The 17,488-nt window shown below is 41.9% G+C and overlaps 1 protein-coding gene across 4 annotated transcripts in view; it reads right to left on the bottom strand.

Annotated features, from left to right (window-relative positions):
* Positions 1-438: 438 nt before the first annotated feature.
* The window catches only part of LOC138301369 (glycosyltransferase family 92 protein F13G3.3-like), a 205,465-nt gene continuing 188,415 nt past the window's right edge, over positions 439-17,488 (bottom strand). For all 4 annotated transcript variants that reach the window (XR_011205098.1, XR_011205097.1, XR_011205099.1 and 1 more), the window contains one exon: positions 439-5,548. Coding sequence is in view for 1 of the 4 variants with exons in the window: in XM_069241787.1 (XP_069097888.1) it covers positions 4,171-5,493 (1,323 nt within the window). In the remaining 3 variants the exon portion in view is untranslated. The remainder of the gene's footprint in view (positions 5,549-17,488) is intronic.

The raw sequence follows: 17,488 nt of genomic DNA, 5'->3' as shown, positions 1-17,488 counted from the left end.
AAGATCTCCTTGATAAGAAGAGAACAGCACAACCTGTTTCTTGGTTTCACTGACAACTGCTAATTAACAATGGAAACAAAAAACACGAGTACCAGAATCCAAAGAAAAGTCAGGATGGAATGAAATACTCACAGATTAGCTGGGAAGTTGGTTAGCTCTAGGGAGACGTACGCCTGTTTATTATATGGAATAATGTACCCCAAACTATGCATTAAAATAATATTGCAAGCCACCCTTAAGTTCTGGGGCCGCAAATAGGTACTCGGCCTAATGTTCCTTAGGCGCTGTAAGTTAATGGAACTGCTCTATTAGTTGCAATAAATTGTTAACATAAAATTGGGGGTATTTTGTGATATATCTCACACACACACACAAACACATTTCACTGTCACTTAACACTTCAACTTTCTCACTGGCGTTTCTTTCAACAATCCAGACTTTTTGAAGTTTTATTTGTAATTTAATTAATGTGCATAATGTAGATTATTTCCAGTGCAATATCAAAACACCAAAGTTAAATAGTTAAATGCAATTTATAAAAATAAACATATAATATTTTAAAGGCACTTCTGCAGACAGATACAACATCGACAACAGAACAATTACATTGAAGCAAATGGGGCACTAAGAACAATTAGCTGGTCGTTTAACATCTGTTTCAAGCTGCCAATAAATTAGGCACAAAAATGACAAGACAGCAGTGCACAAAGTAAAGACGACAAATAGAGAGAAAGGTTAAGCGGAGAAAAGGCGGAGAGCTGCTGAGTTTCATTTGAGGCACATACATTTGGATTTACATGCCACTGATAAATGGCTAATAGCAATTATTCACAAATTAGCTTCAACTACTCAGTTAGACAGACAGCCTGGCAAATCGTCACACGTCATGTCAAGCTATTTAGTAGTCGAGGCACAACAGAACAAATACTTCTACTTACCACAAACACACTTCACAAAGCTTTAAATAATAGAAAACTAATGCATTAAAAAACAGATCAAGAGCATGTCCACATGTTCCCCTGATTTATGCATGTGCACTGACCTATAGGTTCTCCCCCTTTTTTTCAGCAACCAAATGTAATATTTTATTTGACTGTATATTTCATTGATGTGCAATATTAATCGACCACCAGTGATCAACGCATACAAAAGGACACAGAAGTACAGTTTGAGGTGGCCAACGGTAAATCATGCACAAAGTCACAAGCAAATGTGTTCAACTGTTACTTAATTGCAAGCGCAGTTCATGCAACAAGCCAAGTGCTCCAGTGCTCTCAAAATGATCACAAAGTTGACAGATGTGTCTTTAGAGCGATAAACAGTAATGCAGATTTCAAAGACGTTGCAGTTGGTTCTGGTATGAGTAGCCCAACTATGATGCCTGTTCTTAGACGTGGCTCAAGTGCTTGACGGGTAATGTAACAGTCCTCAGATCGGGGCTTCTGATGAAGGTTTAAGGGGATGCTGGAAATGTTCTGAAAATGTTATATCCACCTGGCCCACCTGGACCTAGGTTAGACTCCCCTGTTCTCAATAAATACCTCTTTGAGCTGTGTACCATACTGCCCTAAAACAACTGATTCAAAGTTCCATAACTCTGTGAGGCTGAAAAAATCATGTCATGACTTTCCTAGAAACAGGGCCTTGTTTACAGTTTGGGTACTCCACTACAAACATGACGACAGCCCATGCCCTTATTGGGAATGTATTACATCCTAATGCACTTGTGATAAGGCGGAGAGAATATGTCTCGTGTGTGATGAGTACCCATCCGCAAAACTCTAATTCAGGCACTTAGTATGAAATATAGATTGATTAATAACACAATGCAACATACAATAACACCGAAAACATTGAACACTAATTTGCTCTGAGAAGCTCAAAAGCTTGTGCTTTCCTAAGAACAGCCTTTAGGTATTACCCGTTGATACTCAATCGCCTATAAAAATTTAGTACAAGGCCCCCCCGAACATTTCATTTAGGCTTTGAAAGTTCATATGGAGATGGTCAGCCCACAGCAAGCAAAGGGTTACATGGTACAGCAAATGTAAAGGAGCCTTTTTTACATACAAGGGTTAGCACTTTATTCTGTTTTCCTTCAGTGCCTTTTGCATTAATGGTCAAATTCTTTGGGGGTTTAAAAATATTTGACACTTCACGAGGCGTTCATCCCTTATTGAAAATCAGGTGCCTGCAATTGAAATTGAAACCAATCCTTGGCTGCAATGTCTACAAGAGAAATGCAATAGGAGGGATTAAACAGTCCTTGGCATTTGTTCGTACAGTTTGGGCTGATGGATGATATGCTGCAAAGTCTTGGGAGTCAGAAATGTATCCAGCTGGGGAACTGAGGGACCTTAAAAACTGTCCGTTGGCAGCTTCAACCATCGGTCCACAGACTCAGCTTGTAGCATCTAACACTGTGTAGCCGCCTTAACGTTTAACATTTGTGACTTTTGTAACTTTAGTCAACACAAGCAAATGATAAACCCTGCCACTCACACATTTACTCCAGTTAAAAATAAATGTGGCCCATAACTCATTATTTATAGAATGGTGTACTGATAAACACACATTCACACGTGTATTACTATAGTGCAAAGGTAATATTCCATGTTATCATGACACCACTAACATGAAAACACCCATGAGTCATGGTCCCTTCCACCCACCACACACAAACACTTGCTTGGGCCAGCTCTGACCTCTAGTTGGTATTATCTCTGATTAGCCCTGGTCGTAGTTGCCGTGTACTAGAGGTAGTAACAATAATCTCACTATTCCCCCATTCATATTTAACAGATATAAAAAAAACAATCGACTTAGACTGATAAAATTCTCTATATACGCATAAATCATGGCACATTTCTTTGGTCCTGCACTCAGTGCATTCTTCATTACTGTCTGGAATGGAGCCCACCCGCTCCTGTCTAGCTTGCAGTGTGTTACCCCATTGGAAATCTAAAAAGAAGTATAATGTTTGGGTAATTTCAAAGAGTGTTAATGTTGCTTTTGAAGAATGATGTAAACAAAGGCTTAGGGAGCCACTGGTATGCCGGAGTCCCTCATGACCGCTTGTTACACTTCCACCTGTGTCTGACTGTAGGATCAGCAGAGAAAAATGATGAAGCTATTAGGGGGAACAGCAGATGATATGCATGTGATTCGCATATTTCTAATTGTAGATTTTGGCTCCATCAGACAGATTCACAATGTGTAAGTGCAAAGAGTCAAGAATGCGCACCTGTAAAATTAATCATACAAGGAGAACAATGAATCCCACAACTGGAACAAATTGTTGTTCAGAAATCTGTTGAATGTTTTTAGAAATCTTTGCTTGCTGTAGATGTCAGTGAGAAGTCATAAGCGTGCAAATGTAAATTTATGATTTTTAGTTTTTCTCCAATCGGAAAGTGTTTGTCTCTCATCTCTTACTATGCAAAACCTTTAAAAAAACACTTTTTTCTGTCCTTGACACCAGTGAGTTTTTCCACTTAGTTTATCTACTTTTAAAGGTACTAGGGTTATGGGTGGGTTTGTGAATTGCTCCCAACCCCACCCCTTGCCCTAAAGTTGCGGTTGGGTAAATTATACACCTAACAAATTCACATTGTATATTTTAAGAACAAATTCCCTTTCTCAACAAATGCACATATTTTGCTTTAAATGCATTATCAAAATGGACATTTGCTTTCTTCAATGAAGCAGTGGGGTTCCACAAGCAATAGGGACAATTACCTTCCTTGACATAAACATACAGTAAGTATATAACACTTGCAGACTGACTTTCTGACTTCACAAGCGTACCTTTTGAGAACCTGAGCCCGTACAATCTTGTTAAATTTATTTGAGCAACTCTTCTGTATGGTGTAGCAAGTGAATTCAATAATTTCTGGTTGGTCAAAAGACGAATGAAGGATTTAGGATAGTAAACTCCTCAGGTGTTAGCACTTTATGCACATTGTTATTGGTGAGTGACACCCCAAGTATGCAAACAGGACAAAAATGAGTTTAGAAATGTCCCCTTGTTGCCCTCACCCAACTACGCCCTCTGGCTTGTCTTCCTTGTAGTGCAGCCTAAGAACAATATTATGCTCCCCAGGCATCCAAGCTGATGATTCTCAAGATCAAGGACCAAATGGATAGTAGTCAGTAATCTCCAGTTGCCCTTCAGGTGCTTGCAGTTTTATTCAAGAACATATTTCTTTCAAGCACCTTGTTAACATTTTCAATTAATGGGCTTGTGTACTTCCTGATGGTTGGATCCTCAATTAGTGATCCTCTAGGCAGAGCAGCTTGAAGAGGACCCCTGCAGTGGTAGACAAGCGCAACATCGAGTGGAACTTGCAGACTTTCCTTGTAAGCCTTTAGAACAGAGTGTACTGATATTTGAATCACCTTCCTGGGGTTGAGAATCATTTTTCTGGCATTAAAGTAATCTTTCCTATCAGGCTCCCTGTGAATATGCTTCAGGATGTCCACGCCGGGCACAGCCTCCCAAGAAGAAGTGTTAAACCCTTCAGTTGGGCTGAACACATGTTTGGGAAAGATATGATTTTCAAAAAGAAATGCCCCAACATTGGGATGTTGCTTCTGAAGACTATACATCATACTCGTCCAGTCAGGGTGTTTGAAGGGCAGAATTATTTCATCTAGGTCGATGAGTATCACATACTTGCTCCGATACATATTCCTGTACATACAGTCATTCAGGGTTACCAGCTGTCCATAGTACCCAATATCCTTGGCGTCCATTGAGTGGTGCCATGCTTTTGCTGGAGCAAGGTACTTTTCGATGGGCCAAGGTACCACCTCTACAATCCCTTCAGCAATGTAATATTGCAAGAGTCTTTCTATCAAAAGGCTACAATTATTTTTATAGATTGTGACCCTCCCCGCCCCCAGCAGTTTATACATCTCTATTGTCTGAGTGAACTGTAAGACATTGTCATAATTTCCAAACATAGCGGAAATGCAGACAGTAAAATTCACATAAAATGAAGTTGATTGGTGTGTGTTTTGTATAGTAAATACAGAAAGCTTATCCATAGCTGCATCCTGGGATGAATCTAGTGCAATATATTTTGGATCGCAGTTTATTGGTTCTGGACACAGGATATCTGTTGTGACATAAGGGAAATCAAAACGATCGACATGCTTGTCTAAGACTGCCTTTTCTATATAGATATAGTTCTTGGGTCTGCAATGAATGAAGCAATAAAGTTGTGTAACATCTTTGTGAACTATTGCAATTGTGCGAATATTTTTTCCGTCTCTATGATCTTGATATGGTGCTATAATGAAAGTCCTGCTGTTTTTTAATTTAGTTATTGTATCCTCTGAAATGCTAAAATTATGAGAGGGAAAATATGCTTGCAAAAATTGACGATGTTCTCTTTTAATCCAATGGTAGTTCTTTGAGTACAAAACCAATGTTATGAAAGCAACAGCAAATATGCTAAGATATACCCAGATTTTCTTTTTGCAACACATTTTTTAAGTGCATGAACTGTAATCCAGGGCTTTTAAATGGTCCAGATAGTGGAATCTAACGGAGAAAACAATAAAAAAAAGAAATTATTTTTTGCACCTTAACATAGTGCAATGACACATTACAGATCATAAAAACATGGCTAAACAGTGTACCAGCATACAAGAAAAGGGGTCTTGGGACAATCAATGAACATAATAATTGTGTTTCAACAATAAAACAACAAGCATTAACAAAGCCAATAGATCGGGTGTTGGCTGTCAGCCTTTGGCAATTCTTTTGTTTTGTCATGGTTTTTGCAAAACTTTGTTTGAGGAGCTGCTGAGCCCTTGTAAATCAAAAAAAAAAACATTGGTTAAAGGCAAAAATATTGTCTTTGTCTGAAAAAAGCAGGCATTGCCATAGGCACTTAAACTACTTTATGTGTTGTTATGCCCATTGTAAAAGGAGAGCAAGTCATAACTCACGTTGAAGTCAACAAATGGCTACAGTCAGCTGACGCATTACTCCTTGATGCACACTGGAGAGGGTGGGGGGAAATGTTATTGACAGAACACAGACTAATGGACCTTATAGGTAACTATGTTATACACATAACCCTATAGGTAACCATGTTATAAACATACTTTTAGCAAAATCAAAGATGTCTTGTCTAACACAGGCATAAAAAAGTCAATTGGTCTGTCATTGGCTGTCAGAAACCTTGCTTTTGGGAAAAAGGTGAGAAAGAAAGAAAAAAAGGAAAAGGCAAGGAGGAAAGAAAAAGGCAACAAAAAGAAAGAAAGAATTAACAGGAAAGAAGCAAAGAGGAAGGCAAGAAAGTAAAAGGGAAGAAAGAAAAAAGAAACTGGAAAAATGAAGAACGAGGAGAGAAAGAAGACGAATGAGGAAAGAACAAAGGGAAGATGAAGAATGAGGAAAGAAAGGAAATGAAGAAAAAGAGAGAAAGTCAGCAAGAAAGATAGAAAGATATCAAGACAAAAGAAAGGAAAACAAAAAAGAAAAATGAAAGAAAGAAAGAAGAAATGAAAGGGGAGGAGAGAAATAAAAAAAAGACACAATGACAGAAAGGGGAAAGAAAGATTAACAAAAGAAAGAAGCAAAGAAATAAGGCATGAATGACAGAAAGAAGGAATGACAGACAGATAATTATGGTATAAATACAGAGCACGGTTGTATGTCGGAACGCCACCTGCCGAAACAACGAGTGCCTGAACAACGAGGTCGGAACACCGCCTGCCGAAACAACGAGTGCCTGAACAACGAGGTCGGAACACCGACCTCGTTGTTACCACTAATGCCTTTACCACGAATGCCTTAACAACGATATTTCGGCATTAGTAATAGGCACCCATTGATCCTGCATGCATCACCCTGACCACCCAACCCAGCCCCAAAACCTAAAACCCCCCCGACCCTCCACCCCCGCCCCAAAACCTAAAACGCCACCACCCCCCCGCCCCAAAACCTAAAACCCGCCACCCGCCCAACCCCGCCCTAAAACCTAAAACCAGCCCAACCCCGCCCCAAAACCTAAAACGCCCCGCCCCCCAACCCCGCCCCAAAACCTAAAACCCGCCCAACCCCACCCCAAAACCTAAAACGCCCCGCCCAACCCCACCCCAAAACCTAAAACGCCCCGCCCCCCCAACCCCGCCCCAAAACCTAAAACCCCCTGCCCCCCCAACCCCTCCCCAAAACCTAAAACCCGCCCAACCCCACCCCAAAACCTAAAACGCCCGCCAACCCCGCTCCAAAACCTAAAACGCCCCGCCCCAACCCCAAAACCTAAAACGCCCACCCCCCAACCTAAAACCCCCCGCCCCCCAACCCTGCCCCAAAACCTAAAACCCCCCGCCCCCCAACCCTGCCCCAAAACCTAAAACCCCCTGACCCCCTACCCCAAAACCTAAACCCCCGCCCCCCCCACTTACCTGAGTCGTCGCCTCGTCATCTGCGTCGTCCTCCTCAGCCGACTCCCTTGTTTGTGCCTTAACCACGCATGTTCGTTGTTCAGGACATGCATGGTTAAGGCACAAAATAATGAAGTCTTGGTTAAAGAAAGCGTTGTTCCGCTTTCGTTAACCAGGACTTCGTTATTAAAGAATCGGCGTAGAGGACGTTTCCCACAGAGCACCCTCATGTTCATATTCAGAGTTCAAGTGAGCAACTGGTATGATATTGAAAAGCAGAAGAGATATAAATAAACAAAGACCACTTCAAAATGAATTTCAGCAGCAGGAGACAGGATCTGATAAATCGGGAATGAGCCCTGTGCCCTCGTCTGGTAGGTCTACAAACAAATGCAACGCTAAAGTAGTAATAAAGTAAAAACAAGAACACTGGCAATGAACGGAACTACCTTGTGTACGGATGTGCTCCTTGTAGAAAGGCTACATGCAGTCACTCAAAGTGAACTTAGCCAGTGGCTGAGGTACGCTGACCCACTGTCCTATGCTGTATGCTGTAGTGAGCAGAAGCTAAATATGAATGCCACAAGAACAGACCAATGGATGAAGAGAGATGGCTGAAAGCCCCTTTGTGTAAGTACACTATATATAACATTTTAGCTAAAGCAAAAGGTCTTGGCTCATTCCAGACCTCTAAAACTACTGGTCCGATTTAATAGCTTCATAAAAGAAGGAAACCAAAAGTGAGGATTCAGGTACTTGCATTTCTGACTGTAAGTAACTTAATATGGTAGCTTGAAGGTTTCAAAGTATCCTTTCTTGTTCTGTATGTTCATTTTTTTCAGGATTAACTGGGTTTTGAGTGATAAATACATATTTGTTTGAAAATACTGAGGTGGGGAAGAATAACAGTGCTCATGGGCTGGGAAGGAGCAGAACAGGAATGGCATTGTCCCACCGGCTCTACCCTCCATTGTTTTGGACTGCCCTAATTTCTTCTGGGCTATGATTTTGTCAGCAATTGAAGAGGAAGAGGAGAAGAGATGAGTAAGCAGGACAGTCAATGGCCGTAAGCCTACCAGCTACTGGCCATCATTACCCTCTTTCCCAGTAAATCTGATTGACAGAAGACCGTGATTGTTAGTCCTGACTGCTGAAGAATTCACTCTTCATGAAGCCATGACACACTACTAATTCCGGGGCATCTTGAGTGTATGGGTCATAGTATTCAACCACAGTTCTTTCACACACAAATGATAAAGGAAGAGGTGGAGTAAGAGAAGGAGAAGGAGGTGGACCTATTTTGTTCTGATCCATAACAATAAAACTAATTCAAGGGATCTTTGAGTGGATGTGGCATATTATTCTATCATACAGGGCTTCCAAATCAGAACACGTAGCAGAAGAAGGGAAAAACAAATAAGGAAAAAGGAGGACAAAAAGGTACAGAAAAAAAGGAAAAGTTAGAAAAAGTAAAGAGTCTGCTCCTTCCGGATACATGACACTAATTCCTGGAGTCTTTGAGTGGATGTGACATAGGGCCTAATTTTGAATTTGGCAGACAGTTTACTTTATTCTGTTGCCCTGATGGGCATACCTTTCATTACCTTAGAAATGTCTGTCTCATTTCTCCACATTGACAAGACCACCATCAAAGAGGTTCCTGTGAATTAAAGAAATATTTGATGGACAGTACCATCAGACGTGACAGTCAATCATTAAACCTTTCCAAGGTTTTTTGTTTTCCAAAACTCCCAAAGTGAGAGTTTCCGTTATAAAAAAAATACTTATGGCCTCCGCCCTTTGAATTTTCTCCTACGGTTTGTGCGGGGGTCATTATTATTTTGACATTATTCTTTTTTCCCTGTCCTTATCTGCATGATGACGGTGACAGACAGGGAAAAAGACAAAATTCTGTTTACCCTAAATAGGGTCGACCGTGTAATGTGCTTCCTCCGATGGAAGTCCTGGTCCACCAGGCTGCTGGAGGGAGTATTCCTCTGACAGAGCCAACGGGGGCTCTGTCAATGGAATACTGACAGTCTGGCTGACTCTAAATTGTGTGTGCAGACCAAGGGTTTGGAGGTCAGTGTACTTCATAGCATTTGCCACAGAGTAACCTGTTCATCAAATTCTATATCACTCCCATAGTACTTTACCATCCAGGGCTTCCTAAACCAGAAACGGAAGCAGAAGACAAAGAAGTCCAAGAAGAAGCAGAAGATGGAGGAAAAGAACAAATCGAAGTTAGAAAAAGAAGAAGGACAAAAAGGAGAAGAAAAGCTTTTTCCACTGGGATCCATGACACACAACTAATTTCAGGGGTTGCTGAGTGGATGTGCTGTAGCATTCTACTATACAACGAAGAAGCAGAATAGAGAAAGAAGGAGAACAAAACATTAGACAAAGAAGAGTAATAAGGATAGAGAGAGGAGAAGAAGAGGAGCCGGCTTGCTCTATTTGGATTTATGGCACAAAACTATTACCTAGGTCCTTCAGTGAATGGGTTTAAGTATTGTATCATACTGGGGAAAGGAGAAAGAAGCAAAAGAGGGGGAAAAATAGGAAGGTGAAAGAAGTAAGAAAGAAGATATCAAGAAGACATCTTGGCAAAGGATTTCAAGCTGGGTTAATTAATGTGCAAAATATAGTGCCAGGAAAGAATATCTCTTGATGGGGCTGAAAAGCCCACCATGTTGGAGGATGAGTGGTCCATCACAACCAAAGAAGACTGGGGAAATTTTAGTGAAAGAGTACAGATCTCTAACATTAGTAAAAAGAGGGGTCCTTGAGAAGATAAGTCATAGTATCATACAATTTATGGCATATGAAATCCCAAAGAGGAAGAAGAAATAAACAAAGAAGAGAAAACTAAAGGAGATCAAAAACAGATTTTTAACAAAGGGTTTTAGTCTGGGCTCCACGGCTGGCATCAATCAATATTTATAAAACACACAGCTGCCAATCCGGGGTCCCAGCACTGGAAGCAAAAGAAGGGAGCCAACCAGAAAAAACTATTGTTATCTAAATAGCCACATTTTGAACTGTTTCCTAAACTGGTTTTCATTAGTAACTGGACAAAGGGATACTGGTATCTCGTTCCACGTTTTAGCAGCCAGATAGGTGAAAAAGCAGCATCTCTGTGTCTTGAGACAAAACCTCAGGGTCTTCAAGAGTAAGGCTTCTTCCGATTTAAGAGGATTCCAAGGTAAATACTGACAAAACCTCATACGGAGATACCTGTGGGCAATCTTATGAACACAGCGGGAGGCAATAACTAAAGCTTCGAAAATAATAAGTTTCTTGATAGGGAGCAAGTCAAATTCTTGAAGACAAGATTTTACGGATTGACATCTTGGTGCGCCTAGGATCAGCCTAAAGGCAGCATTTGAACAACTTGCAGGTGATCAAGCTAGGCAGATGCAAATACAAGACATAATTAGGTCTAGAAGTAACGGAGGGGAGGATAAAAACATTAGGATACCGGTAACAGGGAGGTGCGTAGTTTAGCATGGGAAAACAAGATTTGCCCTTAACCACTTTGTTCATCTGTCAGTCACCAAACCAAGAAAGCAAACTAGCTTTTTTTATCCCAAGCATGTACCTGAAGAAGACACCAAGGGGCTTTGGATGACTAGTATGAGGGTTTTGTAATTTGAAGGCAAACATCTCTCCAGCCCTTGTAATGAGTGCGAACAAAGAGTTCGTAACAAAGGTTGAAACTCCTCGTGCATGTTAAAAGCAGACTTGAAACTGAGAAGCAAATGTCTTCGCCAATGTATACTTTTTAAATCTCAGTGGAATGTCAGATTTGGCATTTTCTGTACTGGCACACTCCCATCCTTTTAGCCGACAGCCCCTTTCAGTTTGGGCTGAGACCTATTTTACCCACAATCTCCTTGATTAACTTGCCACCACAGCGATTCATTTTGTAGCAGCTACGCATGTGGAGAAAACCCTCCTCTAGGAACAGGACCAACAAAATCTATTTTAAATGAAAAAATCTGCTGCTGCTGATAAAAATTATCATTTGGCTCCTCGTTGAATTTTCGAGGTTTACTGTTCTTTTGACCTAGGATCTACTCTCTTTTATTAGTGAGCTCATCTTTTCCTTCGGTCTACAACATTCCCTGTCTAGTTTCCTTTCTGCTGTTATGTATTTTAATGAACTTTAAATCAGTTTTTCATTAGGTCTACTGCTGCATGGCCACTCTTTCCCTTCACGGGAAACTATCCCATTGTTTTTACAAGAGTGTGGGTAGCACTCAAAGTTGTGCAAATTTAAACTTTAACATTTATTGAAAACCCACAAAAAGTGCATTCACTGCTGGCTGTCTTGCCCTACTGCCCATCAGCACAATGTAGTATTACGGTTTCACACCACTTTGTAACTCTGAAATGGCAGCCACCGTTTTTGTACGAGATTTTAGTACTGCACTGTGGTACCAAATGTGCTATTACTTTGGGAGGTGTTTTTAGGTCGAACCTATGCAGCGGGCATTCGCTGTCTCTCGACCTATTGTAATCTACTTCTTTGGGCTTTAACCATGTTCATCACTTTCATTCGTTCCTTGGTCTGCATTTCACAATTCCTTTGGTTTGTTACGTAAATTCTTTATGTTTTGTTACCACCTTTGAGACTGATTCCGTTACATGGATTATTGCAAGATCGGCCATATATCTTAGTGTCGGCAAACTACTTTTTTCTTTTGCCTTTCCACTTCGCGCTCCATGATGGCATGTTGTTTCTTCCTCTTCCTTGTTTTCGGGCATCTGTTTCTTTGTGGTGTCTGCGCCCAACAAAGGCTGTAAACCGGAGGGGGGGGGGAGAAGGATCTTTACTTTTTTTTTGCAGTTCTATATAGCAAAAACTCGACCCGAAGATTGGAGCCCTTTACATGAGCACCAGTTACATTACAAAAGGACACATTCATTTTTGGTAGGCAGGTGGAGATTAAGGGGGTCATTATGAACATGGCGGTTAACACCGCTGTGTTCGTGCTGTTTCCATCGACTGCCAGCCCCCCGGGGACCCCGCCAGTAATATAATATACATTCTGCTGGGCCAGCGGGAGGAAGCATTGTTTCCGCCCGCTGGCCCAGCGGAATGCCTGGCCAGGACATTGCTGGCAGCTCCATGCCTGTAAATCGGGCAGTGACCGGTGAGATGGGGCACTGCACAGGGGCCCCTGCACTGCTCATGCCAAGAGCCATGGGCAGTTCAGGGGCTCCCAGGGGGTCCCGGGGCACCCCTTCCGCCCGCCTTTTCCCGCTGCCCTGTCGGATAATGATGCCATCCACCGTTAGGCTGCCTGTCTGAGGCAGCCTAGCGGTGGAGGAGGGCTGCCTATGGCGTCCCTCCCTGGCTTCATTATGTGGCGGTCTGGGCCGCCATGCCGGATTGCGGGATTTCCCGTCACCCCCGGCATAGCGGCCCAGACCGCCAAGTTCATAATGAGGGCCTAAGTGATTTGCCCAGAATCACAGGATGTTGTGCTGATGCGGAGACTCGAACCTGGTTTCCCAGCTCCATAGTCGGCAGCTCTAACTGTTATGCAACATCCTCTCCCTCATGCTGCATTCTGTCTGTGATCCTTGTACTACATTAGTATAGCATTTGAATAGAGCATACTACCTCTTTGTGGGGTGCTGAAGTGCTTACCAACACAACTAGTTTTATGTATACCACTGACAAGCGCATTACTCACACTGTTACCGATCTGTGAATCGGAGTCAATTAAATTTGCAACCCCATTCCTAAATTCTTCCCAAGTTTAGCAGTTGAAAATATGCAAACTGGTGTCTTTTAATTTAAATAGAAAAACCACAAGGAAAATTTTCAACATGCCTCTCCCCGGCACAGGTGGAGGGCCGATACTACAATATTTACTGCACTCAGGAAACTCACCCCATAATGCTTTGCTGGGCATTCCTTTTACAACATTTTTGCCCATAACTCAGCCTGTGGTGGTCCTAAGACGATAGGACAACCATTAAATGTTCAGCACGACATCCAGGTCATTCTCGAAGTCATCTACAGGGTTTCCACACTAGGTTGGGGGGACCCGGAAATTATAACTTCTCTATTCAATGTCGTTTTAAGCCCTTTCATGGTTGGAGCTTTTGTTTTACAGTTGGGAGTAGTCTATGTTCCAAGGGCCTTGATTGTAATAATATTTTAGCAGGCCTGCTAGGCCTGAAAATGTATAATGCACTAAGCCGTCTGGGGGCTGACTATATGGTTACACTGCAATGCTCTCTGTAATTCTGTTTTCATGTGGTTAAGCCCTCAAAGGGTTGACTATATAGTTTCATGACCTTGTTTCTTCCGAATGCTGTTTTTATTGTGGTGCCCTTTGGAGGTTGTTCTGACCATTACAGTTTAATGCCAAGTGTATGAAGGAAAGCACACACAAAGTTTATTTCTGATAAAGGTTCTATTTGGGTTAACATGATGATTGTATATGTTTTAGTAATCTCTCCTTATTGCAATTATGACCCTGAATAATGCCAATGTAACATTCTTATTACACTATGACTGTTTGAGCACTCTTGATATGTTTGGGTGACCCTTCTAGGGGGCCATCAGTGGTTGCACAATGTCAGCTAAGGTATGTTCCATCTGTCAATGTATATTTATAAACTCTTGTATTATATTTAGTAGTCTTTGTGTAATAAATGTACTTTTCCTTTTCTAAAGAAAAAGTACTGACGGGACAACCATTTATTGATTGTTATTATTGGCCAGTGACTAGTGATTCCTGGCCCACCCTACCTCCCTTGAGTAGGCCTTAGACCTCTCTGCTTCCCTTCCCTGTGAGAGCTCTACAATAGGGTAGTTGGTTCCTACTGAGGACAACGGAGGAACTATTACTTGGGCTGGCCACACAACTAACAGCCCAATTTCCAACACTGAAAATACTATCTGGCAATGGTACAATAACCTGCGAATCCGAGCCAAACGAAATAAACTGTGTGTGCAAATGCAGTTTTTAAACTGGTACAATCAGACAAGCCAAATACCTTAAGATGCATAACATTTCTTTAAATAAGTAGTTCCCAATGCAGTGCTACAATGTGCCTATTAGTGTCCAAGCTTTCAGGTTTAAAGAACAGTAGATGTTGTAGCAACCACGATAATGTGCTGCATGGCTAAATACTTATAAGGTCCCAAAGGCGAGACCTATTGGCTATGCCAATGCTTGTTTTACTTTCTTTTTCACCATTTCTACATTTTGCGAATGTTAGTGAAAAATCAAAGTATTTAATTGAAACAACCTACAACTGTTTATTTTGTAAAATCACACTATGGTTTCCTTACAGGATGCGACTCGAGTATCTGAACGGTGTTTGACACTGTTTCCAATGAAGAGCTGGGGGTGGTGTGGCAATGCAGCACGAGCAGCCAATTGCCATTAATGGGGGAGGAGGTATTGCTAAGAATGAATCAGACACAATAGTACACAACAACAGAAATTAAAGCTACAGAGGGGAATGCATTTGCACGTTTAATCTCTGGCCTGGCTATTTAAGAGTTCGGAGCACTGCCCCAAGTATCCACTCAGAAAGCCCAAGCGGCACCCCCGGCTCACCTAAAGTTGTCACCAGTCCTGTGTCAGATCAGACTCTCCAGTTTTACACATTCCACAGTCCTACTGATTAGCAACTACTTAAATCTGTTTTTAGGTTGTACAGCAGGATTACACGTGCTCTGTTTGAGTCCTTCCACTGCTTGCTTCCAGGAAACTATATTATTCTTTTTAAGCATTCCGTTGGAGTCCATGTGTGTTCGTCTTCTCTCCCTCATGTGCTGCTTCCTCCCTCAAATATCAACCGAGTGTGCTCCGAAACTCCGCGCCCCACCCTTTGTGCTCTTTGTATTTGCTGTAATGGATAAAGGGCACAACAACTTCAATTTGCCCTGAGTGCTCTTTTCAAAACGCAATTTCACACACATTTAAATTAGTTTTTATCTTTACTACTTGAAGATTGGCGACTGCAATCTAGGAAGTGTAAATCGAAACAGAAATGGAAGCCTCATCATGTTGTGTGTCTGCAAATGCACGGATTCCAGCTCGCATGGACATCATCACGCTAGGCGGTGTTGCACCATGGAACATAATTGTGCATGCATTATGATGTATGCATGCATACATTGTGTTTTTTAATGATGCTGCACAGCCTCCAATAAAAACATGTATTCTCCTTTTCTTGATGCTGTACAACATTGGCAATAAGCACTGCCAACCTTGATATGTCTGAATTGGCAGCCAAACTGCAGGATCTTTTGGCTGATTTGGCTTTCACAATGCTTGTTTGCTATGCCTCCTGCTCTGTCGTCTCTCTGGACTTAGCGACGACCTATAACCTCTCAGAGGAGGAGTCGGGAGATAAGTAGGAGTCCATGTGCTGTTTTGTGTAAACACTGCAGTGCGGGGTTTGGAGGCGATTGGCATAGCATGGGTGTCATGTGCCTTTATACAAACAAAGAAAATGGCCCATCTGTCATCAGTTCGGTGGCAAAAAAAAAACAAAAAACACAGAATGCCAAAATTGTGGGGCACTGGACCCCTGGCACCCCTTGCCCATGGTGCCTATGCACCAGCTGCACTAATAATAGCTCTGTTCTTCCTGCAGGCCGTGGGAGTTGGCAATGACTGGGGCACTGGACCCCTGGCACCCGGTGCCTATGCACCAGCTGCACTAATAATAGCTCTGTTCTTCCTGCAGGGCGTGGGAGTTGGCAATGACTAGGGCACTCGAAACTCACACCCCATGCCTGCAGAGGCGGGAAACACCTGAGCTGTGCAACAGGGGTGTGATAGCTCCCATACATAATGCTGCCTTCCATGCTGTCACTCCTGACAGTGACAATGCTTGATGGTCGTCTGAGTGGCATTAGCAGCACTGCGTGCATCCTTGCCGAGTTCCAGCACCACCATGTGCATATGCATCCTGTGGTGCACATACTGGAAAGTTGGAGGTGTTCCTCATTCCATCCTTTACAGCTTGAGAGCGAAGACGTAAAGAGTGAATGCTTTTGGCAAGTGAGACAGCCACCGGCTTTGCTCAAACAGAACAAGCAATAGCAAAGGCAATAGCTCTGGCCTTTCACATAGCTGCAGTGCCCTAAGTCATAACTAGAGATGCTGCGCGAGTCAGAAGCAACTGCTTAACAATTCTATCACAGAGCTGCAGTACGTCAGGTCAATATTAAAATGCCGCTCTCATGTCAGATCAAAGCTGCAGCCTCTAGAGTCAGATGCAACTGCTTCAAATGTCCTTCATAAAGTTATTAGGGTGCGTTTTCAACATAACAAATTACATGTATACGTTTCCTACTCTTTACTACAGGACAGGCATATATGGAACAGCTGGTTCATCATGGATGAAAATAGCAACTTTCAATAAATGTCTTCATTAGTGAGCAGCACTTGTGAACACAATCGAGTACATATAGGAACTAGCAATCACTAGTAAATGCAAGTGCCTTATCCCTTATTGTTTGCAAACTCATTTTTGACTTGCACTACACTTGTGGGTCAATAACTAAAGTTGCTTGTATTGAAGCCCATGGCCCTATTCTGTGTACTGTGATATGCCGAAGCAAAATTCCAATATTACTTCAGCAAAATAATGGATAAAGATATTTGATGAAGGTTCATACAAACAAAAACCTTACCTAAAGTTACTATAACTTGTGCCCCCATCATGCACAGTGTCATTATGAATGATATAATTTCAGATGTTGCAAAAATGTTATCAATGATGTCATACAACATGTCATGAGTGATGTAATATATTAGGCATTTAGCAGTGCATGGAGACAGCGCTAGTTATGGTCACTTTAAGGGCACCAGTTAAAGTTACTTGACATAACTATAAATGGTGAATTTCAGTGGTTTTGTTTATTCAAAACCTACTGTTATTACTGTGCCTTTCACCTAACTATAACATCCCTTTAACCTTGTTTTTTTTTTTCCAATGACCATCTTTAAAGTAAAGAACAAGTTACTTACCTTCGGTAACGCCTTTTTTGGTGGATAAACTAGCTACCTGTGGATTCCTCACATAAAGAATCTTCCCC

The sequence above is a fragment of the Pleurodeles waltl genome, chromosome 6, assembly GCF_031143425.1.
Source record: "Pleurodeles waltl isolate 20211129_DDA chromosome 6, aPleWal1.hap1.20221129, whole genome shotgun sequence".
Lineage (NCBI taxonomy): Eukaryota > Metazoa > Chordata > Amphibia > Caudata > Salamandridae > Pleurodeles > Pleurodeles waltl.
The sequence above is the reverse complement of the archived record's forward strand: the minus strand, read 5'-3'. Positions and strand labels throughout refer to the sequence as shown.